The sequence below is a fragment of the Diplotaxodon limnothrissa genome, linkage group LG7 (genome assembly GCF_057381915.1).
Source record: "Diplotaxodon limnothrissa isolate DT_005_m linkage group LG7, D_limnothrissa_male_GT1.1, whole genome shotgun sequence".
Lineage (NCBI taxonomy): Eukaryota > Metazoa > Chordata > Actinopteri > Cichliformes > Cichlidae > Diplotaxodon > Diplotaxodon limnothrissa.
In genome coordinates, this window is record NC_140602.1 from 3,722,590 (window position 1) to 3,749,447 (window position 26,858).

At 40.4% G+C, this 26,858-nt stretch overlaps 1 protein-coding gene across 2 annotated transcripts in view; it reads left to right on the forward strand.

The window, feature by feature from the left end:
* tspan9a (tetraspanin 9a) overlaps nt 1–26,858 on the forward strand; it is a 205,539-nt gene that overhangs the window by 115,234 nt on the left and 63,447 nt on the right. The window contains exon 3 of one of the 2 annotated variants that reach the window (XM_085359010.1): nt 12,137–12,216. In XM_085359010.1, coding sequence (XP_085215136.1) covers nt 12,154–12,216 — 63 coding nt within the window. In that variant the 5' untranslated portion in view covers nt 12,137–12,153. Of the gene's footprint in view, nt 1–11,103; nt 12,217–26,858 lie in introns of those variants that run through there. The other variant, XM_085359009.1, reaches the window with a different exon arrangement.

The following is a 26,858-nucleotide window of genomic DNA, read 5'->3' on the forward strand; positions in this document are numbered from 1 at the left end:
CTGTATAGCTGTATATCCCAGATTCTGTAAAGTTATTTATTTCATATTCTGTATAGTTTTTCATATTTATATCCTGTTCATATCCTGTACATAGCTTGTACTCACTACAGCCTGTACATACTTATAGTTATAGAATATTCACAACATACTTCATACCGTGTACATTATAACATACCATAATAGACCCATTTCTGTAATATACTCACATATCTATATTATTGCTAATATATATTGTAATATATCTATATCACTAAAGCACTTCTGGATGGATGCAAACTGCATTTCGTTGCCCTGTACCTGTGCATGTGCAATGACAATAAAGTTGAATTCTATTCTATTCTAATTCTACTATTCTACATGGAAAATGCAGTAGGTTTTACGCTGATTGCCCTTAATAAACCATTCGTCTCTCCTACTCTTTTATTTTTGTACATCAGGGGACATTTTTCCTTTAAAGTTCTGGATTGTGCCCAATTGCTTTTTTCCCTGAAGTGCAAGAGAGAGAAGAGCTGTGTATGTGTTGCTGTAGTTATGAGTTCACACATAAACATGACTCAGCTACATGGCTTTTAGAGCATAGACAAATATGCCCAACATATAGTCTTTTGCCTTCACAGCCTTAAAGAGGTTTTATGTTGTACCAGAGGCATTTGCAGGTTATGGAAACTTGAGTTCATATGTGTTAATCAAACTGTAACCTGTGACATTAAGAGTTAACTGCATAATTTCTGAAGAAATAATAAGTGTGTTAATGTTGATGCAGCTTTGATTTGGCACATTATCAAGCAGGCATTGTACATTAGATGTTGATTCGTACAGTCTGAATTCAAAGAGCATCATCATCGCAGCGAATGAAAGAGTACATATTGTGAAATTTATCATTTGTAGCTTGTTTGGTGAAAAGCTCAAGGTTAAAGGGTTTTTTTTTCAGTATGATTTTTAATTTTAAAGCAGTGATGAATGTTGTAGCTTTCTTAGCCCCTTTCTGCCTTTCTGACCAATCAAGGCAGACCGGTCCGCCAGCTGATCCAATCTAGTGGCAGTAAATGGCTACACAGTGGCAACCATGATGGATAGTTGTCTAAGCAGAGGGGATTCCAATCAGCCAATCACCTGGTGGATTGCTGGTTTCTATGGAAGAAAACACCCACAGTTTAATGTACAGCAAATATAAAAGGGAGAGGCACTTAGACGTAATCACTTCTCCAAAAGTCCTAACAAAACACAATATTTTGTAGTTTTATTCATACATTGGGGGGGTGGGGGGGTTATGTGTATTATATAGGAGTTGTTGGATGTTAAAAAAAAATCACCCTGCTTTTGGCTTCAGTCAGTATGACTTTTGGTGGGTTATGCTGTAACACTGACACTGGTGTATTGTCAAAATATGCATGTAGAGTGGAAATTGTAGCCGTGCAATGAACCTAAAGCTGTTTGTTTTTCATAATGGAATACTACTTGTACAATATTATAGGTGACAGCATGGACATTGTTTTGCAAAACACACTTGTTATAATCCAAAGAAATGCGCAAAAGTTATTTTAAATTTTCATCCTTGAAAAGATATCAGTCATTACATCCAGAATGTTCCTCGAAGCTTTATGAAAGCATTTTGCTTTCATATTGGAAAAGGTGCTATTGGAAAACTAGCACTGAAGAGAAAGTCAACATACTTCTTGAAGACCCTCCAGTCAAGTTTAATTAACATAGACCCAGTGAATCAATAACCGAGCCCTGAATTTAGTGGTGTGCTCTACAAATTCCCAGTGAACTGGATAAGATATTGCTGACATTTCATCTTTTTCAGACAGTTATGACTCTCTTAAATATTACATAAAGCGTAGGACACTGGTGGATGCTAGCTATTTCACTCCTTTGATCAACATTATCAGAACCCCGTGTCAGTCTTGATTTATCTGCAGTGCTGTTCGGGGATTCATATATCGTCCAGCTACAGACATCACAGGCGTTTGACCCCTCTGAGATGGCCTTTATTGAACAGGACTTTACTGCACTCTGATACTACGTTGCATTTCAATCATGGTGAGACACTTTCTGATCTAAATGCTAATGTAGTATCCTGTAATCTGAGTATGCTCACTTTACTTGTAAAACCCTGTTCCGTCTCTTGTGTCCTACCTTATCTCCCACTGCTCTGAAAGATGTGTTTGCAGGAATTAAGTTTAGATTGAGGTTTCACTACAGGACTAGCTTCCGGGGTTTTTTGTGTGTATTTAATTTCATGGGGTCTGTGAGTGAGTGAGTCCCGTGTGCACCTCTATGTCTGCTGGTTTAAGAATGTGTCACAAATGCTGCTTTTTCTCTCAAATCCTCACAAGAGCTACAAAAACAGTCTGTAGTACTCAGCAGATGGCTCCTTTCTCACAGTGTGTCTGTCAGTGGTTTTTCCCATTCGAGTAGATAAGTAAACAGAGATTTTAAGAAATATGTCTAATGGAGCACTGGGTTAAACAAGATCACCTCTCTAAAAGTCTACATGGCTAAATAACATCAATTTAACTTTAAGAAACAGTCCTAGATTCCTTAGCTTTAGTGCTATTTTCAGGAAACCTCACATGCTGTTACAGTGGGACCTCAAGGGCAGCATAATACCATAAACTCCTAATTAATACCCTTTCCAGACACCTTTTATTGACTTCCTGGTTGCAAATCACCCAAGAATGACTGAAGAATTATGCTATTGTCTGGCCAGCCTCTTCTCAGAGGGTAATACTCAGAGCATCATAAAAGGGCAGCAGACTATAAATATCAAACCAGATGTCATCTGATTTTAATTTGATTTGGGAGATGAGACAGACATCAGAATTAATAGCTTATTAGCTCATCTCTACATTATTGCATATCCGTGGATCACAAAGTGCCAAGATGTCCTCATCTTGCAGTCAGCTGAAGCAGTTACTGTTTATGTTCCTCAGAGTATTCGGTCATCATAGGCTATGCTGTGTTGTCTGTTTGTGTCCAAAGCAACAAGCGTGGCCTTGAGAGGCTCTACGGGCCACAGAGACATGCTATGTGGGGTGTAACTCTTTGTAGTTTTAATCCTCTCTTTATATCCGGGCCTTGATCATAAATTCACACCAGGGTCATGTCCTGTTACATGTGATTTACTATATGTCTGCAGGTCTGATATGGTTTCAGATTGACTGATCAAAGGTATGTAGCATTAAATCCTTGCGTAATATGATCAAAGTTAAATTAGAGCCATTAATTGTGTTGTGGACTTGTTAGAAGCCATCAGTTACACCCAACCCTTTGTTTTTGAAATTCTCTCTTTTTCTTAGTGGTTCAGGGAATGCCATCTTATTAGAACCACCATTTTATTTTTGGTTTGCTGTCATGAGTGAAATGACCTTGTGACTGGGGTTGTGATTGTCATAATTCAATTTCAGTTACTGAATCAGAGACATTCAGTGGCAAGATATCAAAAACATCTAAAACGCTTCCTCATGAAAGACGGTATTCTGTTCATTAATTTCCCTAAAATAGTGGGTCTAGATTTTTGGTTTTGGAACCTAAAGGAAGATTTGATCAATTACACGGGTGCGTAAATTTGGCTGTAAATCCTAACACTTAATGTAATATAATACTAAGTAACCTGGTAATACCTCAAGAAGCTGAAAGTCTAATTCAAGGAGTTGCTCCAATCACATTCTAATCAATTGTTTTAAAATAATCTGTGTTGGTGAGGAGGAAAAAAAACTGTATCACAATCGACATACTTATGGGCCTAACTATATGTTAAAATAAAACAGAAATTGTTCTTACAGTGCCCCAAATTTAAATCGCATTTCATCTGCAGACTGGTGAATATAACCAAAGTCTGTATGATTGTACCTATAAAGGTCCAGGAGTATGATTCTTGCTTGGGGTTTGAAAGGTCCTGGTTTCAAATCCCGGACAAGCCCCCATTTGTTACATCACCTAAAAAGGTCCAGGGGAACGTAACCAAACTGTCCAAGTGGAAAAAAGGAAACAGGGAGGCAAAATGGTTAAGTTAAAGGGTTTTATTAATTTTTCTATTAAAAACTAAACTAAAAGAGTCGGCCAAGCCACTATCACCTTTTAAAGAAAGAAAACAACAAAACTCAAGTGTTCGTCAGTAAAATGAAAAGTGAGTCAAAAAATTGTTCATCACCAAAACACACTCCTTTCTGCAGAACATGAGCAATCAAGCACCACACACACAGCTCACTAGCTGCAACCCAACAAGACTCTCTGGCAGTAGAGTTTACCTTTCTCTGGCCTTCAGTATTCCTAATTTCTGATTGGAGTCAGCTGTCCAAAAAAACGGTAGCACCTAAGGCAGGAGAGCTGGCAGGACACACCCACACAAGGTCACTTTCAAAGGAAGTCCTGCTAGAGCCGTAACAATGATAAAAGCCAAAAACAGTTCAGATTACCTTATGGTGAACCTCACACTGTATGTTTCCCTTATCTCAAATGTCCAAGTGTGATTATCTCATTTGTGTTAAAAGCAACCAGGCTCTTTCATTTTTGCTAGATTTCTACAGATGTATTTAATGAATTCATGATGGAGAAAACAATTACGCTTTGATTAATGGGCTTTTTGGTCAAGCGTTCTGTAACATGACAAACAAATGATATTTGCATGTAACCAAAGAACAATCAACAGGGAAAAAATGTTAATTTCACTTCATATAAAATCTTAGGAAAACAAACAAACAGAAGTCCAAAGCGGCGCACACAAAGACACCGTCGTGTGTAATGATGTCAGAAACATTCTGTCAAACAGATTCACATTTCATACGCACTACTCTGCCATTTTCCCCAAGCTTCACAGATAAACTGCATCTAGAACACGCCTTATCAAAAAATGCTTTTTTCAGCTTGTAATACAAATCACTATACTATACACCAAGTGGGATTGATATCTTATTATTTTAAATTCTTTCCGTCTTCTCCTTCTGTTGTACATCACTGAGCCACTGAGTTTGCCTCCAGTTTTAGCTGATGTTGTTGGAATACAAAATTTAATTTCTTTTTAGATATTTTTCACTTATTTTTTTTTTACTGCATTTGCAATAAAGAGTTCTCTCACAAGGCTTAATATACTAATGGAGATAGATTTTAATTAGCTGCTAGTTTGGTGATAATGGGCTGATAAAAGAGGTCAGTGAAATTAGTAAGTAATAAAATTGCACAACTGGAAGGGATAAGCTAAGGTGATAAATACAAGGAAAATAGGGTCTTCTTTTTTTGGGACTGAATGACCGAGGGAGATGTTAAGAGAATGAGCAAATAAATGGGTAAATACTTTGTGAGTGCAGTGCCAAAGCCTTGGGCCTTTCCTGTAGCTCTTGAGTCCTCATCACAGATGTTTTGAGCAGATTGCCATTGCCATATTTCTCCTCTTTGCCAGACACATACAAGTTATAAATCAAATTAAGACAACAAAATTACTTTTTTATAGTTTGCACAGTGGTCTGCAATGTTTTAGGTTTCTAGTAACATTTTTACACTGAAAGCTGCGGAGAAGACGTCTGCATACCTTTATTCAGCAGTGTGCGTTTCTCTCTAGTATCAGATTTAATACATAATGTGAAATGTCTCTCTGAATACATGTAGCTAATAATGTGACTCGCAGAGATTTGAAGTACTTAGATGATTATCTGAATTTCTATTTGCAGAGACTGATTGCTGGCTGCAGGTCTGAATCAGATTCTTTCCTTTGACTTTCATAAATACGTGCAGCTTCAAACCATATGGAGTAAAATCGAGAGCTACTGTAGATGAGCACTTATGCACATGATAATGCTTTCTTCTGTTTTTCTACACATTATATGGGTTTGCTGTTACGTACAGATTGCAGGTTTACATGATGGGCTTGTAATAAAGCAGCACTTCTCTGGATAATTCTGACAGCTGAAGTAGAAAACGGGATTTACTGAGAGAATGACTGCTCCATCCTTCAAGACCTCACATGGTCTTTATCAGTTCCTATAGTAGGGTTCACCCTTACATCAGAACATATAGATTCTCCTTCATTTGCCTCACATTGATCTGAATTGCTATGCTGTTTCCAGAAACAAAACCTGTCATCAGATGTGTTATTTTGGTTAGTAGATTGATTTCTCACCAGGTCTGGTCATATTTGCTCTGCTAATTTATGCTGCTTTTGGTAGATTGTATTTACCTTTGTTTAAAAGATCTTGCTGCATCTGTATCTCTAAATTAGTGGATTGTTAGCTGATCACCCCAGCCATTCATGTCATTTTTTCCATTGCAGCTTCATGTTAACTTATACTACTTAGTAAATCTGTCCCAAAGTGTTAGGCCAAAATAGTTCATCAGAATAGTTTCACAGGGTTTCGGCATTCTGCACTGCTGCCTGCTGGATGAATTGACTGCCATTTGCACAATAAATCTCCCTCATTTGGTAATGATGGAGAGTGCTGTCTAGAACACAAGAGTTAAGCTGTGGGATCAAATGACGGTGAAGGTGCCGTCATACGTTTCATATACTCGTGAAAACATTAACAGTTTCCTCTTTTTCTGAATGTCGTTATCCTCAATGAGACTATTCACATACGCGTAGACAGTTTTCCTTATATGATAAAGATGATCACTTACAACAAGTTTCTGCTGATGTCCAGTCACCCTGTCCACTCAGGAGAACCAATGTGTACCTTCAAAATGTCCCTGATTCCCCTCATTATAGGGCTCAAACTTCAGGTTGCAGGTTATAGATAGATCATTACCCAGCAGATCCAGTCTGCTACATGTTAGACTCATGATAGTAGCAAAATGTTGGTATGTATTACTCACTGATTTTCAGTAGTTATTTGTTTATGAAAGTGCAACACATAAGGGAATATCCCTTTTAATATTCTGCTTTTACTAGGACATCACTGGGAGGCAAATGTCTATATTTTAGAGAATACAGAATGAATAAAACCACAGTTAAGCTGGCATAAACAACAAAGATCATGAAGATATGCATACATTATCTCTGATATTACACTAATATACAAACATTTGAGAATAATACCATAAATTCACTGCTGAGTAGCTTCAACAACAACATTTTAAGATGGAGTCAGTGGCTGCAATTTAAGTGTTTGCAATTTGCATTGTGCAGGTCTTTATTTAAGGGCTTTTTTTCAATAAGTGTACCACCTACTATTTCTATGTTAAAAGATGTTTTTGGGAAAATGCACCTATTATCTACTAAATGTCAAACTTGATAGCAGTAACCAGGAAAATACTCAATACCATTTTCAAAACCACGGTGAAAAAATGTAAATTAAAAAAAAAATACCAAAAAAATTAGAATACTACAAACAATAACATCAATGACGAACTTATTTTTAAGCTGACTAATGCAGCGCAGAAAAATAGACTAACATAACCATGTCTGTGAAGGTTCTCAGTCATAGTCTAAGGAGCCTGGAAAGTAAAGCGTCTGGACTTCTTTAAGTTTCCTTGAAGACGTTTCACCTCTAATCTGAGAAGCTTCTTTAGTTCTAAGAGCAACTGAGTCCCAGATTTTAAGCCCTATGGGGCTTAAACAGGGTCCCCAATCGGGTCATGGATTCCCTATTGATCCTCTGCCTAATCACAGGAGACAAGATGTGAAAATGGGCTGGGGTCACAATCGGCCAAGGTTTCACTCTGGGACTTTAAGAGAAACAAGAGAAGCACTTTTTAGACACAAATAACTGTCTCATCCTGTTAAATTAGCCCTAGCTTTTAAATTATAGATTGACAGGGACAATGACGTTTCTTGTCTAGCTCCAGCGTTAACGTTATCATTTTATTATTATCCGTAGCCGATAGCTGCTGCCTTAATGATGACTTAAGAGATGTCTGATGTTAATGGCAAAGCTGAATGTGTGAGCCAGCCAGATTCATTTGTATGAAAGCAGGAGCTTTTTCGCTTCGCAAACTTCCTCTTAAAGTGTTCTTCACCGTTGTGAACATCAACTACTTCAGCTGCTAGTGAGTGTGGAGGGGCTGGAGGAGGCAAAGACGGTGCTGTTAGTATTGAAACTGCTGAAAATGAGCATCTAATTCCATGAAAGAATTTTTGGTATTCATTAGTATTTCTTTTACTAATATTTTAAGGACTTCAGTATTCGAGATATTGGTTTACACAATCGTGATACCAACAATGAGTCATTCTTTGTTCATAGCATTTGTGTCTCATTTTGTTTTGTAAAGCATTGCCTGCTGAGCTCTCAGAGAGTTCTATAATTGTTCCCTGTGATCTCTAATCTCTTCAGTCCTGCCTTTGAAACATACATACATATGTTTAAGGAGCTGTCAGATTTACTGAGCGCTACAGAGAATGTTTGAATGCAGTCTCATCCCACTCAGCGTCTCTATCTAAACGCAGCCTCTCTGCTCTGGTCTACTCGGCTGCTGCTCTGCATATTTTTCATCTTCTCTTCAAGCTTCAGCTCCTTTGTGTCATCCCACAGATGTCCATTTCTCTGGAGTCTCGAGCTTTGTCTCTTGCTCTACCCCTTAACAAAATACAGCAGCTGCTGGGCAAAAATTCTTCGGCTGAATCTGCATAGGCCTGGGTATGTCCTACTACTTGGCTACTTGGAAGTGTCAGCAAGATATACAGCGAGAGCCCCACAGAGCCCTGATAGATTTGTGATATGTGACAGATAAGTTTTACTCTTTGCATTTTCTGTTCATAACAAACACATTTCATAAGCTTTACTTTAAGTCTTTCGCGTGCTTACTTGCTTTCTCGTGAAGTCAAATGAGGAAACTGAGGATGAAAAGAAGTCTTAGTTTCCATTGTTTTAGGTGTAGCCTTATAATCAATGTCGAGACATGAAACTCTGTCTTCATTTAAAAAAAGCCCTGTGATCACATTTCCAAAAAATATCAAACATTTTCCTTACACACGGGGTAATTATTATTTCTTTTAGGTAGAGTCATATTTGTTAATGCAGTTTTGTCATTTCTGGTAACATTTTGAAGATGGCTAAAGGGTATTTGGTGGTTAATAAATTGCCTGTGATCACTCACAGGGAGACACGGGACCACTAACCATGTGACCTTAACTTGTCCATCTTTTTGCATGTGTGACAATTGTGGTGAAAATGTAAGGTCAATTAAATAAGGCCCCAGGCTTTAAGACTGTGTCTATTTGGCAACCACTCGCGTGAGGGGAAACATGAGAACAGTATTCCAGTTGAGAGTGGTTAGTGGATGTGGGTGCTGGGAAAAACTGCTAAAACCTAACTCACCTTAGAGGAGACGTTTGCCTTCAAAGTAAAAAGTGCAGCTATGGTGGGTGCAGCACTGAGGCTCAACTTTTACTTTTAAGGAAACCTTCTCCATTTAACAGCTTATTAGGGAATATTTGCAGACAAACGTAAAAAACTACAGGCAATTATGGCAACCTGTTAGCAGCCAAAGTGACCACTCTGAGGTTGTTTGCTGCAGGAACCAGCAGGAACCCGCAGCTCTGAGAAACCACTTCCACGAATAAACATTTTTCAGGTCCAATAGTTGTGACGGGTCCAATATAAGTCTTGAGCAATGTGCACAGGCTGTTATGGAGAAACTTCATTCCTTATTACCCCAGTGCTGCTACATTGGTAATGATAGGATTAGGATTAGTAATAAAACTATAAGTGGCCGTTTACTTTCGATCTCTTTCCAATGTGATCCCGTTGTTACCAAAATTTAAGTGTTTTTTTCCCCAGAATTTTCAACCATCATAATTATTATTGCTGTCGAAGCCATGAAGCCATAATTTGCATTAATTCTCTGTATTTATAAACGTGCTTCCTCAAGGCAGATAATTCTCCACCAGCAGTGAAACAGCTGAAGGCGAGGGTAATCTTGTCTTTGTTAACTGGGTATTTCTAGATTGAACTTTTAGACCACTGAGTTAAAACTCTCCCTCCATACGTCTGCAGGGTGACCCATTATCACTATTCTGCCGAGAGGCAACAATTACCAAACAATGTGCCCTCTGCTGCACGTTCATTTTGGAGAGAGAAAAAAAGTTGATTCTTACAGCTGATAAGAAAAATTAAACGGTTACATTAGCTGTTATGTTCAGAAGAGGACAAACGTTCTCACATTCATATGAACAGACAGATAATTATCTTGTGCATATTTTTATTATCTTGTATTATTATAATTGTCACTTACCCTCCATTTACTGCAGAGAATCCTGAACTTTTAGCTGTGTGGAACGCTTTCTAATCGAAGCTTTATAATGTCTTGTTAGCTTAGTGTGTGAGTCAGCAGGGCTCTTGTGCGTTTCACCCTGGCTTTGCATTGGAAAGTGTTCACCATCTTAAAGCCTCTTTCCATGCTTGAGATGGTGCCATAATTCCAGAGCCTGGATGTTGCCAGATAATTGGCGTCCCCTTACATGGATGTGAGGAGTGCAGTGACGAATAACAGAGTAAGAGTATGATCAAACTGGACCCCAGTACTGTCGCCACCACCCATGTGATATGCAATAATCACTCCAGTGGGGACTGGCTGCTATTTCAAGCTAGTTTTTCAGAAAGAAAAAAATATGTGAATAACCCACAGTCAGATTTAACTACAGTTTATTTATGGCAATGAATAAAGTTACAGATTAAAGCAGAATGAGAAGCTTCTCTGGCATGTGTGAAATCACAGGTGTCAGTGTCATCAGCATACTGACGCTCAAAGCTTTTCATATGCAAAAGAGACTGCCAGAAATTTCCACCTCACATCCCTTAACCCTGCTACTCCACAACTCCTTACTCATCTGCAATTATCTTCATGTTTGATTTCTGCGTGTGTGTGTGTGTGTGTGTGTGTTTATTTTGTTGTTGTTATCTATGGCCTCTCAATTCCCCTGATGGATATGAAACTGCTGAACATGTTTAGTCAAAGCAGCCACAGTGATGGGCTTAATAAAGACGCGGGGAGTGGAGAGGAGGAGCTGCGGTCTGGCTGCAGCTGCTGCATTGGTTGCCTGCTCAGCAGTGGGAAGGGACTGAATGAGCAGAGAGAGAGAGAGAGCAGGAGGAAGCAAGAGGGAGGGAGAGAGAATTGGGGGAGGAGGTGAGTGCTCTTGTTGGGAGATAGGGAATGCCCGTTAGTTGCGTCTGCCGATAATAGCACATCAGCCAGTGCACTCCTATTGGGAGAGCAGAGCACAGGCAGAGCAGAGGGACCGAGCTGCTGAGCAAAGAATGGTACATTAGAGTAGACAGGCACACTCGGAAAGAGAGCGATACTGGCACAATCAGAAAGAAACAGAGAGTGAGAGACCCAGGGAAGAGAGAGCGCATCAGCACACATAGACAAGAGGACTGAACAGGCGCAGGGCAGTGGAAAGAGGAGAGGAGGGACAGGGGGAATCAAAGTTACCAGGTCAGCAAGAGAACGTGGAAGTGGAGCAGCTGAGACTCTCGGGGGTTTCACTCCCACCGCAGCAGCCGGGCGCAGCATTAAGACGCGCAGGAGGAGAGTGATATTACAGGACAGGATAGAACAAGTGCTTTAACTTCTTCACAGAAAGACAGTCCCGTCATAAGGCGAGGGTAATGCTCCTCACAGGAACCTTCTGCACTTCTACTTTAGGATTATCACAGCAAGAGAGCTTCACCAAGCAGAGGACACTTAAACCTGCCAGAGGTGCCTGAGCAGTTCAGTTCTACACAGGAGACCTTTTCATCCATCCGTGGGCTTTCAGGTGGATGTAGTGTTGCTGTGTGGATTTTATCCTTTATTGCTTCAGAAGGTGAAGCAGTGAAGATTTGGAGGGCAAGTTGTTCTGTCCTATCATCTCTGAGACTATGGTAGACTGTGTGTCAGAGAGCCCCTCATCAGCAGCTGCAGCCCTAGAGTATGGAGAAGTCCAGCAGTGAGGAGTCAGCCATTCACCGTAGCCCTTCTGTAGACAGCCGCGAATCCGATTTTGCTCAAGCCTCCACGTCTGGCCGCCCTTTCGGTGGCCGCGGCTTCACTGCCGGCGCTTTCTACGGCTCCACGGGGCCACGCAAAAACACGCAGCAGGGGCAGACTGGAGCTGCAGCTGACGCCAGCGCGGGAGACAAGACTAACAACAAGTACAGCTCACCCAAGGGCAGCAAATACATAGTCTTTTACCTGGATCTATCCTTTGTGTTCCTTTTAGAATTTAAGAAGTGCAACATGGCAAGAGGCTGCCTCTGCTGCTTGAAGTATATGATGTTCATCTTCAATCTCATCTTCTGGGTAAGTGACTTTATATTTTCTTCTCCTCTTACTTGATGCAATTTATACAAATTCTGAGCGTCTTAAAAGATGATGCTGCCAAAGTAATTCTGGCTCGAGTGATTCACTACTCGTCGTTAGCCATATCATATGCGTGTGATAAGTTATTCAAAATGTTCATCAGGAGACATTACTTTCTGACAAAATGATGGCTGTCAGGGCAGTCATGTGTCTCTAATTACATCAGGGTGTTTATGCGTGTTACTCTGTGCATGTTGCTATTCCTGGATGTCATGACAGTGTCTGTGGCATTGCACCAGGTCTCCTTTTGTGTTTTTCTTTTTTATTCCTTTCGGTTCGGGTGGGGGTTGGTGGAAAAAGGTCCTGGGGGTCAGTAAAGTCAGTCTTTCACATGGTCGCATGATTTACAGTGAACATGAAGCTGCAATGCTGCTTTTGGTATGCAAGGGAAAGACTATATCCTCCTGCAGGGCATTTACACAGATGAGCTGCACAATAATGGCAAAGGGATTTTAGCTGAGTTGGTCAGCGATAGTCTAAATTGATCTGATGGATCGTCATTCCTCTTGACTCACGGTATGATAAATTGTCAACAGAATTTATTCAGTTTAATATAATAAATTCTATCGCAGTAACCTAGCCAGCATGTGGTGGTCTCCACAGTGTAACCAAGCATGGGCATTTATGGTAAAAGTGGGCATCCCTTGAATGTTTACAGACTGGATTATCGGGCTTATGGGTTATGAGGCCAAGCCTTTTGTGTGAATGCATTGAAGCATGAAGCGTAAAAACATCTCAACACTGGGGAATCAACTCAGGCCCACCATGTCATGTGGGTTGATAGCCCAGCTAACTGGGACAACAGAGTGGGCATTAACTAGAGGCCAGCTGCGTTAACACATGTATACACAAACATGCACCACACAAGCTGAAATCTACATCACTGTCAAATTTATATGTAGAAAAATGGACAGCTCAGACCTTTCTTCATCTTGAAGGCTGCACCTTCATCTTAGTCTGAGATCATGTGCAGGTCCATAGAGGCGGGTGTGATAGTGATTGGCAGAGGTATATATACCCAACTAATGATGCTAATATTTGTTTTAGGGGATGATAGGGTCAAAAAAAGCTTATTTGATGATGGAGTCATTATTGCAGACGCTGCCTCAGCCTTATGTGAGCACCCATTCTCAACTCGGTCAGTATGTGTATTGACTTCACCACTGTTAGAGTTAAGGATGGCATTTTAGAGCAGTTTCCCAAATTGATTTTTGGGTGCATGAGTGATCGATCAGCTGTTTTTCATTACAGCATAATGCATGTCTTTCCATACTAAAAGCTTTATTGAAACAGATGGAGGCAGCTCATTTAATAGCGAATACTGTGTTTAATTAATTTCAAAAAATTAAACAAGCAAATTGTTGAAATTATAAATTGGCTAGGGAAACAAAATGCCATTTGAATTGCTGCTCTTACTCTTTTACATCCTGTTAATTAATAGCCAAACAGAGTTTATTATTTATTTTTGATTAAATGTTACAATTTGGCACAAATTACAGGCTATTCAGGGCACTCGTTGGATGAAACTAAAGTCTGACCTCTTCTTATATTACCAAAGAGGCTATACATAACTCATCCCTTAAAAGCGACTTTCCTGATCAACATATGTGTTTATATGCAGATTTGTATAAACCAATATCAGACATAAGAAGTCACATTTATAATAATAGTTTTTGTGAATTTGCAGTATTTTTCTTGGACCTTTTACTTGGATATTATATTTCAAAGCTGTATTTGACTTCACATTGACACAATGGCTGTATGTCAGTTCCAGCCTGCTCATCTCAAATGATAGATCAAAAGCTGCCTAGGTCCTTATGCTCATCACAGGGGAAATGTATGAAACAAAAGCATGAATGAAAGTGTTAATTTACTGCAAACAAACCTTGCTACTAATAATCAGCTTCTGCATTAAGAAGTGGGTGAAAACTAGACTTTAGATTAAGCTTTTGGTCTTAGATTCATGTGAAACTTAGCTTGTTGACCTTGATGCATTATAGTGACTGTAAAAGCATGTAAAAGATAGAGAGCTGTAAATGCACTCTCTTCAGTGAGAGTTCTCTTATGGTGTGTGTGTGACCATAAGAGTGAGTGTGTGTGTGTGTGTGTGTGTGTGTGTGTGTGTGTGTGTGTGTGTGTGTGTGTGTGTGTGTGTGTGTGTGTGTGTGTGTGTGAGAGAGAGAGAGAGAGAGAGAGAACTTAAGTGTGGAACTTTCTCAGCATAACTTATACCCTGCTGCGAAATAATTGAATTTTTACTCTGATAATGTTCACTTAATGAATGCCCACCATGCACATTCCAATCTATTGCTGCGGCAGATTGATACTCTTGTTTTCCTCCTACTACTCAATCATTTTAATAGGAGTTTAATCAGTGTCTCATGGGAGAAGGGTGGGAGTGAGGATGCAGCATGTGGCTGCAAGGTCTCAGTGTATCTCCACGTGACAGATTACTTGAATGGCACTCCAGATTTTCAGGCCGCAGCGCACCAATTTGAAGGTTAGTGGAGCTGTAAATAAAAGGTTCACTTGTCACTGAAGGGTCAGAAAGGGGTTCCCGAGTACTCTGAAACGGAGGGGCGAGGGTGAGAGGCATGATGTATCTCGAGACCCCTGGGACTGTGCCACTCTGCATCTGACACTCCAGGAATCGTACGGTTACCGAAGCTGGTAGAGCGGCGTGCCTCTTAAGTTCTGACATCTCGTCTCAGGATTGAAAGGGGAACTGCAAGCTGCGGTAACCTGACACCAGGTGCAGCGGGGGTCTCTTCTTTTTAACTGTGCATGAGCACATTTGCTGTGCACACACACATCCTTGGAAGTGCATTCACCAGCCACACACAGGCCACTTCATGGAGCTTACACTAGTAACTTAAAACACAAGGTAAACATTGACAGGCACTCCAGACATCTCCATACATTCGCTCATCCTCAGGCCCCCCAGCAGTTGTTCACGACCATCTGGCTTCTCTTCCTTATAAAGGATTAGAAGAGTCTGAGCTGCAGGGGGGAGTTTCAGGCAGATTAACGCAGTATTGGGTTGTGCGGTTAAGGATCATAAGCGCAGTTCCTTCTACGCTAAAGCCAATATCATCAAAGCAAATGGGCATTGTGGCGCTACGTGTGACAAAGTCTGGGGTTTAGTTGGCAAGACGATCTGTTGTTCTCCAGCACACATGCTCTCAAGGTCTGTTTGACCATCCCGATAAGATGATTGACATTAAGCCCTATTGGTGTCAGCCTTGAGAACATATCGGTGTTTGTGTTCTTGCTCGGAGCAAGGATTTTAGCCTTAACTGTGCAATGTGTTCTCTGAACTCACAGTAAGCGCTCTCAACTCTCCCTGAGGATTTATTCCAACAAATTACAACAGCATTGCTCTCAAACTTATTCTAATTGCTTAAGATATAGTAGGTTGTACGCTAAATCTGAGCTCTGGCATTATCACACCATATCAAAAAGTAGATCCTCATTTGATATTCATATTTAAAGGGAAACTGTCAGTTCAGCAGTCTTGTCCTACAAGTACAAGAGGGGTTCTAGTATCAAAGCTACTCCTTTGTTAGCGGAGAAATGTGTTTAGCATTCATGAATTCTTGTGCTTACTTAGTGGATCGCTGTAGGATTTATAAACCATTTGGTCCAAAGCAACAGAAGATTCGTTTTCCTATCGATTTACCGAATTCGACACTCAAGGTTTCATATATGCTTGCGCTTTGATGCTACAAAGAGAAGCAGTATTGACAGACTCCAGGTGGTTTGTTAGAAGTGTGCATATAAGCGTACTGACACATTTTTATTTGGTTTTGTTGAACTCGTAAAAAAACTCACACAAGCTGTCCCTTTGCTTACTCAGACTGGAACCCCCCTGAGGTTTCAGTCTAAGGTGCTGAAGCAGTGTGCCTATTTTTCATTCTCCATATCGGCACATGAAAAGTTCAGTAATTTTTAATAGCTCGAGAGCTTGTGTTGTAAAAGACTTTTCGTTTTCTTCCTCTTTTTCACAAGTCGCACAGCTGAACTCCATCAGTCACTGCCAGGTGAAACAAGGATTTGGGCACAGGAAAATAGATGAGAGTTGAATGAAAAACTGTTTTTTGAATTGACGGTGGCTTTAAAGTGGCAGAAAGCAATATCAATCTTGGCCGGTGTGTCTTTTGAAATCTTACACCTCCAAATATTAATTTTATATTGTATGTATCAGTGTCGTTTCGCTTATCAATACAACCAATTACAAATTATTCATCTTATATATCAGGCATTCATACTGTATAACATGCTTGGATATCAACAGATGTGTCATGGCCAAAATGTGCAGCCTGCAAGCTGGCCTGTCAGTTTCCCTGTAGCATTTACATAAAGAACATCACATGTGCATTTTAATTATTTGGAGTCTTGTAATTAGCATCCCCTGTAGATTCCTGGGGCTTGATTCACACTGGCTGACCTGCTTGGTAAATATCTCCATGTGCCTGCCTTTGTCCAGCAGATCGTCTAGGGAGATCACTCTCATTTACACGTCTCTCTCTCTCACACAGGCTGTTTCGATTTCCCGGCCGTGTTGTGTAGAGCCGCTGAGCTCATTAGCTCTTGTTGCAGATCAGCTGGGGAATGGAGCTACTGTGTTTCACTCTAGGGGGGCAAGGTAATAGAGCGGGAGATTTTGAGGTGCATTTTACGCTTGGATGCAGTCGGTAGGTATTGCCTTTCCATGGGAATTGAGATTCTTAACCAATCACTTAGTGCTGTTGGTTGGTGATTATAACACACAAGTAGCCAAAAAAAGGCTACATTGTATTACAAAGAGTCAGCAACCTTATATAGGGAGTGTGGAATAAACCTGCTCCACAAAACATGTAAATGCCATTCTTTTTATATGAAGCGAGTCTTTCTTGTGGAGAGATTACATGTAATAGTTGATGTTTGCTACTCGGTTTGCTCAAAGCGACGGGGCTGCAGGTGTAGTTTTTGTCCAGTTTTCAGTCTCAGCTGTTTGGCGCTGACTTGTAGTGACAGGTCAACATTGCAGAAACAAATGACAGAACAGTAACTGCTAGGCACACAAATTGCAGTTTACTGACTTCCACAATTGCTGGTACACACCATTTATCGTCTGTTCCCTCCATCGTTCACATTAGTATCCTTCACAGATGCCGGAAGTGTAGAAAGAGCGTAGAGACTTAACCTGTCACAGCTAACCACTTGTTAATTTCAGGCAAGATAAAAACACAATCTCATTCCCATTTGTGTCACCGATGAGGTGGCTGGTATAATATCTCATCAGGCTCAACTATGCAATCTCCATGAATTAAAAAAATGTATTTTTTCCTCCGTTTTGCACATTAAACACAGATATCCTGCTCTCCCCAACACAGTATACAAGAGATATGAAGATGGACAGCAAGGGGACAACAGGAGTGTCATTAGTTCTGCATACATAGGCGAGATCTTTTGTAATGACTATGTGCCACGTCGTGCACCTCGGGCAGTAGAGAAGATAGCACCCTGTTTGTGTAGTCAATAATGTGTTGATGTTACTGAACTGTGACACAGAAAATACCATAACAGGTCGTGTATTCGGGTTATTGATCAAACGGGTCTTGTCCTTTTTGTCTGCTTTATATTTTGAAAGCAGACAAAGCAAAGTATCTTTTCTCTGTGCATTGACAGTGAATAGATACCTTGAACAGCAATATCAACAAAAGCAAGCCTTTCCATTCAGTTTTGCAGCGGTGAATGATTTCACATGCAAGTTAAGGCTCAGAGATTGTGTTATCAAGCAAACCGTTGTGAAAAACTGCACGAGTCAGATTCAATTTGTGCAGGAAAAAGAATAATCATTGTAGCTTTTCAGCTTTTGAACATTTTACATATCATGTAGTGACAGTTTGTAACATCTGTGCACTTGCAGGGATTCAGTATAGAAGCAAAACAATAAAACAGACACTGGGCTCTGTTATTAGAGTTCGAGCTTTTGAAGTGCTTTTGCAGTCGCTGTCTGTGCCAGATATCTCCTAATTTAAATTACCTTAATAACACTTTTGTTATACTTTTCCGACAGTGAGTAAAATTTCACTATTGGAGATTCTTGCTTAAAAAAGTTGTAAAGTTTTCAGACCTTCGGATGTTCTTCCAAAGTTTTTCTTTGGACGTTTTCATTCATTTTCAGTCCAGCACTCATACCTGACCTTTTTTGTGTGGGGGCGGGATAAGCCACCTAATACTGGCCTGTGAATATTCAAGTGGAAAAAGGGATGTTGTGACTGCACAACAAACAATTTCGCAAAGAAATTGGATCTTTAGGCCCTTTGTTATTGTATGTGCCTGCATAGCATTTTGATTCGATACCAGCTGAAGACTTGGCATATCTCTGCAGCGTTATCTTTTAAAAAGGAAACTGGAAAAGTGGCAAGCGTTAAAAATTATCTACAGCAAATGTACAGTACGAACAGGTTTTGTTCACATTATTGTCAGTATGTAAGGAGGAACTCAGCTAAAGGGTACAACAGCAGAGGCTCTGTGGTGGTTTGGGGCTGTGCTTCTTGTCAAAAATGACTGAACTGTGAAACAGAAACGTGCTGTCAGATTTTGATCCACGATGGATGCACCTACTGCAAGCATGTAATAGACAATGCCATGACAATAATCTCAAACACACTGAAAATGCAGTAAGAGCAGGTAGAAAAACACTGAAGTGTGTTCAGAGTTTCAGAACGGTAAAAACTCTGTTTTTGCTTTTTATACTGTATTTATATTCATTTTTGCACATTTCAATAAATACCTAGGTTTTCCCGTTTTCCTAGTAAAATATTAAAGATGAGTGGTTGATGACTGCACAGAACCGTAGCTTGCTTATTCAAAATTGTCTGACATTTAAAGGCAAATTACAGTGAAACCAGTGTTTTTCACTTCCCCCCCAATAAACACACACACACACACACACACACACACACACACACACACACACACAAAGCTGTGTTAAGGAAGCTCATTTTGTTTCACTTCTTAGAGCAAATGAAATTTCTCAGAGATTACCTTTCTTATTTTGAATTAACAGACTGGGAAACGAAAACTAACTACAGGTCTATACGCTCTGTGCAAACACAATGTGTGTACTGTGTTTTAAGTAGTTTGTTTTTCCGTGCAAAATTATATTTCTCTGTGAAACGGTCGTGTTTAAATACTAGAAGTCTGACTAACCTGTAGTTAAGTCCAAGACATTCTGCAGTCTTCTGTGTCTTCATTCTCCAGAGATTATCACCAGTGCTCTGAAGATACATCAGTGACTGGCTCTAAAATCAATTTCCCCAGGGCTTCTACCTGAGTTGATTCAATAGGACTGACTTCTTTTCCCACCATAAATCCACTCAATCAACCCTCATAGATTCCTCAAGAGCTTGTTTCAACTCATCTATCTCCTTCCCATCTCTAAGCAACATTCAGAGACCCAAGACGCACCATACAACTGCACCACAATGGCTTGAAAATATGAGCAGCAGATTGCGTTTGAATGTGTGTATTTTAAATGTGTCATCTTGAATTTGGGTCAGGGACTCAGGGTTTCACTGCCTGAATGGTAATGAGCCCAGGACACAGCCACAGCAGGGCTTTAACATGCAAAGAGGAACATACTCTTATTACTTTATTTATACAGCCGTGTCAAATGAGAGACAGATTTATACCTTAAACATTATTGTTTATATCTGATTTATTTAGTCGAACCACTGCAGATTACTGCTGTCCTATAACTCAACCGAAAAATGCGACATATTGCAGCTTCCTGGACAGAAATGCATCAGCACAAGAAGTACAGAGTCGCTAGACAGTTGTTTGTGAGCGCCTAACGTCTTCTTGTTGTACTTTAATGGGGCAACTTTATGTGGTGTATAATGTAAAATTCAGACCATCAGCCAAAGTATTAGACTGTTTGTTGTAATTTGAAATAGATGCCTATCTTGTTGTTTTCAGAGTGAAAATGAGATCTTCATCAGAGCAGGTTGTTGCAGTGCTCTCGTTATGTCTGATCCAATTTGAGCTCGACTCTTATTTGATGTGCGTGAGGTGTGCTCACAACACACTCTGATATTCTCCCAGTAGAGCAGATCCTTCACTCGTACAGTATCAAGATAGCTGACTGGCTGACAGTCTGTGTAAACGTAACGGAGATTATTGCTGTTCTTTCTGCTTGCAGATTCATACTCTTCCTTATCACGGCTGAGTTTATGGGTGCCCCCTTGACTTTGCCGGGTCTTATCACACGACTAAAGCAATTGGTTCTACTTGTTTATTTTACATCAATTTGCAATTACCAGCTCAAGACATGAAAGAGCGTTTGCTTTGTCTATCTGTTCTGTTTCAGAAGATATCAGGTTTGTATGCGTGCTAAAGTCAGAATTTTGAAGCAGTTTGGCTGCCTGCAGCGCGCAAAGTCTTACATAAAAATTAAAGATGAGAAACTAGCCTCGTTCCATCACTTCGCTGTTCTGTCTGGGGCACAGAAGGATGTGTCAGATCTTACTTTCAGAGAGGACCTTGCAGTTTTATTGCATAGTAGAAATACAAAAGCCACATGATATGGTTGTCAGTAATCCTACATATTCACCTGAAACAGCTTTTTTGTACAAGTATACCAGTTTTCATCCAAGCAGTAATTTCACTGCCTTTCTATTGTAGGAAAATGTTAATTAAAGCTTCAGAAAACTTGGAAATAGAGGTATATAGACCCCCTCCCTCAGCATGTGCCATTTGCAATCGCTGTCAGTAGTCATTATTTCTGCACAGATGTCTCAGTGTCTCCCATTAAGCCACCCAAGCTTCAGTAATGGGTGACTTGGGATGATGCTGGAATACAAAAGAATGAGTCCGAGTGGAATTTGGTGTGGGCAGGCTAAGGTTCGGTAAAAGAGTCTAATTTAAGAAGATCATTATGGGGTCATCGCCACCTTCAGTGAATGATCTCATTCATCCATACTGAGCCAGAGTAATTATTAACATAGACCCTTTGCCTGTGTGTGCACTCACTGGGTGGTGAGACAAATCGCTCTCACTGTGTTTTATCCAGTGATCATTTCAGCGAAGGACGCCGCACCGTGTTTGGGGTCAGCCCATTAATGCCCCTTCCATTTCATACACGTTACCTACTTCAGTGTTTGAATGTCAAGATTTAAGGTCTCTGTGATGACTGGATTTTGATTTTGATCACAGTCCTCCTTGAACCCCAGTCACAAGTGAGCTTGGACAGATGGGGTTAGCCAGATTTTTCTTCCACTCCCCTTCTGAGAGGACAGGCTGGCAGATTAAAATGCTGTTCTTTTCCGGGTTTGGAAGAAGCGATGCGTGAAGGCATGGAGAGATGGGAGGGACTTTTTTACAAGATCATAAGAGGTGAACATGTTGATGTTTGATGACAGCTCCCCGAGAGGTGACTCCCCCTCTCAGATCGCTCGCTCCCTCTTTTTTTCTTCTGGAGACAAATGCGAAAATCATTTGGTCTATTTTGAAGAAAAATAAGAACCTTGAGAATTATATATTTTCCTTTAATGATTTGACTGCATTTATTTATTGCTTTACATGCAGTGTTGACCACTAGCTCACTAGCTTACTAGGATGTATTTGTAATGCTTTGTCTGTTTCCCTACTTCCCACTGGGATTTGCGATACATGGCGGACCCATGATTGTCAGGGTGAGTCAAAAAGTAAAGAGAAGTGAGACATTTGAAAATAATCCGACTTAAACATGGCCTGAGCCTGAAGCTTTGTGCAAAATAAACCTTCCAGCAGGTACTCGTAGTCGAAATGGTTCAGGTCAGGTTGCCTCACACATTGCAGACAGAAAATAAAATTGCGCTGCAGCTAAAATGCCAGCACAAACAACATTTTAAGTCATTATCTTTTTTCTAGTTTATGTATTGCATATAAACTTGCTAAATAATTGCTGTAAGTGAAATACCCAGTGGCTGTACTGTCTAAAAGCTGTAATATTTATCAGTGAGTTTTTGAAAAGAAATGGAAGAGAGATAAATAAGCATTCGATGACCTGATGAAAAGTGAATGCAGGTGTACCCGGAGAGCAGCAGTTAGACTGAGGGCTTAAAGTGACTAAATAAGTAGAGCTGCTCTTTTTTCTTTTGACAGTTTGGAACTCCCCAGCCTGATTAAGCTGTGCTAAGCATATCCAGCAGATTTTAGGTTCATTTTCTGCATTATTTATGTAAAGCGCATAGGCTGAAAATGTTTTAATGCTGCCTTGAGCTTAAGAGAAAAAACAGCCTAATCATACTGGAGTTCATTCACTCAGTTTGCACGCATGTCTGTATGTAACAGTTTGTGTTCTTGAGTAAACACTGGCCAGACTGAGCTGCTAAATATCTGTATCCATGTGGCCGTGTTATCATGTACAACATTCCTGGATCTACTAAATCTACATTCTGTGTGAACAACTTAAGTAGCAAATGCAGATTTTGGTTGTGATGAAAGAAACGAGAGATGAAGACAAGGACGGGGCAGCTCTCATTTCTCATATGAAGGCTGACATGTCTGTTTGCTGGCTTCTGTCAGTATTACAGAGAGCCCAGTAATTGGCCCATAAAAGCACATCTCTGTTCAGCTGGAATGCATTTCTTCATCCTCACCCCCACCCACCCTCCACCCTAAACTACTGTTCTTTTTTGTGTTGAAGTGCTTACCTTGCAGAAGAGACGCATGGAGGAAAATATTGTCCCGCAGCATGCTCTCACTTTGTTTCTGAGTCTTTCAGTTTCACAGAGAGACAAAGTGATTTCTTTGTACTCGTGCCATTTTAATAGAAAAAAAAATGTCTGGAAGCATTGTCTTGTGGTTCATTGTACCTGTGATGGATGAGAACAGCAGGTAAATAACTCACGGAAGGCAAAATCGCAGTTTCTTAGGAGTTCTTAACAAAGGAAAGTATTTTTTATTAATATTTAACATCTGAATTAAGAAGATTTTAGTCTTGATGAGACAAAAGAGTGTTGGGGCTGCAGTTGTAGTTGTAAATCCTGAATAGCAGTCACATTTCACGCTGGTCTACATCGAAATGGTTTCATTAACATGGTTTAGCTGCTGATCTAATATCGTCTGAGTGCATTCTGGCTAACATATCTGCCTGTTTCTCATATTAACAATTGTAGGTGGCCGGCTTTATTGCCCATAGAATTTCTCTGTAAAGAATATGTTTGTTCAAAACGTTATAAAACGTTAGTTCATATGTGTTCATGCATTTCTCACCCCAACCGGTCGCAGCAGATGGCCCCGCCCCTCCCTGAGCCTGGTTCTACTGGAGGTTTCTTCCTGTTAAAAGGGAGTTTTTCCTTCCCACTGTCACCAAAGTGCTTGCTCATAGGGGGTCATATGATTGTTTTCCCTGTATGTATTATTCTAGGGACCAACTTACAATATAAAGCACCTTGAGGTGACTGTTGTTGTGATTTGCTGCTATAAATAAAATTGAATCTGACTTAATTTGCATTTAAACGCTGCCTATGCTGTTCCACTTAGCAGCATGAAGAGGGCTCGGCAGTTGACGACTTTTTCACTGGCAGATTTCACCTGCCAGGGTGGCTGACTTTACATCTAACTGTTCATTATAGTCAATCTGATGATATGTGTCTCCATTGTTTTCCTCATGTGTGATTGTCAGTGCAACCCACCAAGCAAAGGCTTCTTTAAGAGGAATGAAGTATGTGAAAAAGTAGTTGGCCTTTAAATTTGGACCTTTTCATGGTGCCGTGCATTTTTTTAATATCATTTAGACTTTTACCTCGATCTTGGCAGCCATGTCAGTTGTTCCATACAGGCATGGCGCTGTGATGGCTTTACGCCGTGACAGCTCCGAGAAATAAGTCCCTTTCAGACATTCGCTCTTTTCCATTAATCTGTCAACCTGTGACTATGTCAGCGTCATTTATGAAGGACGACAAAATCACTTGTTGGTAAAAGTAATGATGGCTGTCTTACTCAGAACTAGTGACATTTATATATGACTTCCAACATGAAACACGTTTGAACTGCACACGGCCACAAAAGTGGACCGGCACACACAATATTACAAAAGATTACAGTTCCTGTAATCTGTTTTCTGCACTTGCCTCATGCTTCTAAAGGGTTTTTCAGCTCATTAATTGTTTTAGAGAATGTCTTAGAAAAGAGCATTGGCTCCTCTTGTGCTTTTGGCATGAAGCACCTGCTGTCAGGCTTTGTCTCTTTCTCCCTTGCTGCCCAAACTAATCTCACTCCTTAAAGAGGAAGCAATTTTTTCATTAAAAACGAAATTCTATATAATAAGCTGGCATTTCTCTGCACACAAAACAAAGTCTAACATCAGGGGGGTTTTGTCCCATTTTACTGCAACCCTTGGTCCCTAACCATCACAGAGAGGTACAAAGACACAATTTGCATGCCTTTAATTTCTGCGCTTTGACAAAACATTAACAATAGCTTAAATCTAGTTTGATGCTTCCATCTGTTAGAAGTGTGTCCTCTGCATCATACAGCATCTTCAAAGTCCAACAGTTGCATACATTTGCATTTATGGCTTACCAGGTAACTTCATTAAACACATTATAATGGCTGTGACATGGAGACAGGTTTGATCAGGATGTAACATCAAATGACACTGAACAATTTTCTTCACTTCACACAGATGAACTATTAACGAGCCTCAAGTTTGAAGTTAGGGTAAAATCACTGGTGTAAAGGGTCCATGCACAGCATGCCGGAGTACCTGGAGAGTGAGGCAACAGTGCTAACCACCGTGCTGCCTCGCAGTCTTGCGCGTCATGCTATCATTGAAAATTAAAATGCATGTCATTCTCAGGTCTCAATGTTTCTGCAGAAACAGGAGTACTAAAGTAACTTAAGCTCCACGGGAGGAACACAGGAACAAATAATTTGTTCCTGTGTTTCAGGAAATACTGAAAATATTAGAAAAGGAAACATTTAGCATGAGGCTCAAATATTGCCACAGAAACGATATAATTAGCAGACCTCAGTTTGAAATGGCTTCTGGAAAAAGCGATAAGTCACAACAGCACGGATCAGCTTCAGCTCTATCTTCCGCCTCATTTATTCCTGTCTAAATGAGATAGGCCTGCTATCTGTTGGCAGACATCCATTGGTAACACAGTGACAATACAACGGGCTCTTTAGAAGCATCACCTATGTGAAGTGCAGCAGACTTGTCACTCTATGATTATCTAGCCTAAACTCCCGGGACAATTAGAGGACAAAACAGACAGGAGATGGCCACAACAGAGGCATGTCAATACAGGCGGGGGCCACAGAGCGAATGATGTGAGTGGGCACGTCAGGTGCTTCCAGGGTTCGACAGGTGCATATAGGCAGACTTTCTCCTGAAAATGCCCTTGTCACTTTTGTGATCACAGCGGAAGCGCATAAGATGGAGGGATGTTTATTGCCGTTGCTTTTCAGTGAGAAGTGCTCGGTAAATGCTTATTGAATCGGGATCCGTCTGAGGTGGTCTACTTGAGAGACGCCCTGCACGGCACTTGTTTAAATGCGTGTGTAATCTAGAGACATTCCTTGGTAAACAAGCCCACTGTGAGGAGGGTTATTTGCATGCTAAAGCAGAAGAAAAGGAGGAGCAAGGAAGGAGGAGGGAGACACCTGTTGCAACAGTGGCTAGTGAATGTCTATGATATGCTTTGATTTATGAAGGAAAGCAGTCTGGCTCAATCCATTTGCTCTTCTCCTGAGATTTGAGTGTTTTTTTCATCGACTTTCAAAGGACTTTTTACTGCGTTTCCATTGAGTGAACAGCGAAAGCTGAGTAGCTAATGAGTATAGGTATAAATGAAGACTAAATGTGCATCTTGTGTAATAGATCTGTACTTTTACACCACTTTAAAATATTTTCATTCTCAATTCAGCCTCTTGAATTTTATGCAATTATGTAAACTAATCTTGACTAAATACATTCTATGCAGCCTCGTTGAAAGGTTAGTTTAAAAGTCAATTTTAAGTTGAAGTGCTGAAAAATCTGTCAAATTCTCCTGGGATGCAAGTGGGTGGTTGAGTTTTAATAGCACGAAGAGCAAACTGGTATTTTCTGTGCACTGCTGTGTGCACTGTACTTAGGTTATCAGCTTCAGTGACCGCATGCTGTAGCAGGACCAGACTCAGCAGTACCGGCAAATCTGATTTTATCCAGATCTGCACAATCTTCCTACTGCAGGCTGTTGCATTTACAATGGAAATGAAGAGCGAGGGAGGTCAAGGTGATAGAATAAACAATTTTAGGTAGAGAATTTCATTATGTGTAGACCAAAGAAAATGGTTTGCTGAGAGATTTGTTTCTTCAAAAAAACTATCGCCTGCAGCTGCAGATGGGATATTTTAGTTTCCCTACTGCATTGATTAGCATGGAGGAGAACGTTCTTTGCTATCAGGGAACTGCTTTGTTCTTGGTGTCTTTACTCGCCCTGCTCGGTAGGCCCGCTGCTTAAGCCTAGAAAATGTGTTGGTTTACATGTTTTGTGGCTTGTGCTGTGTTTGTCCTCCTTCCTTTTCTTGTTAGCTCAGCAGTGTTTCCTTCATCACAACAG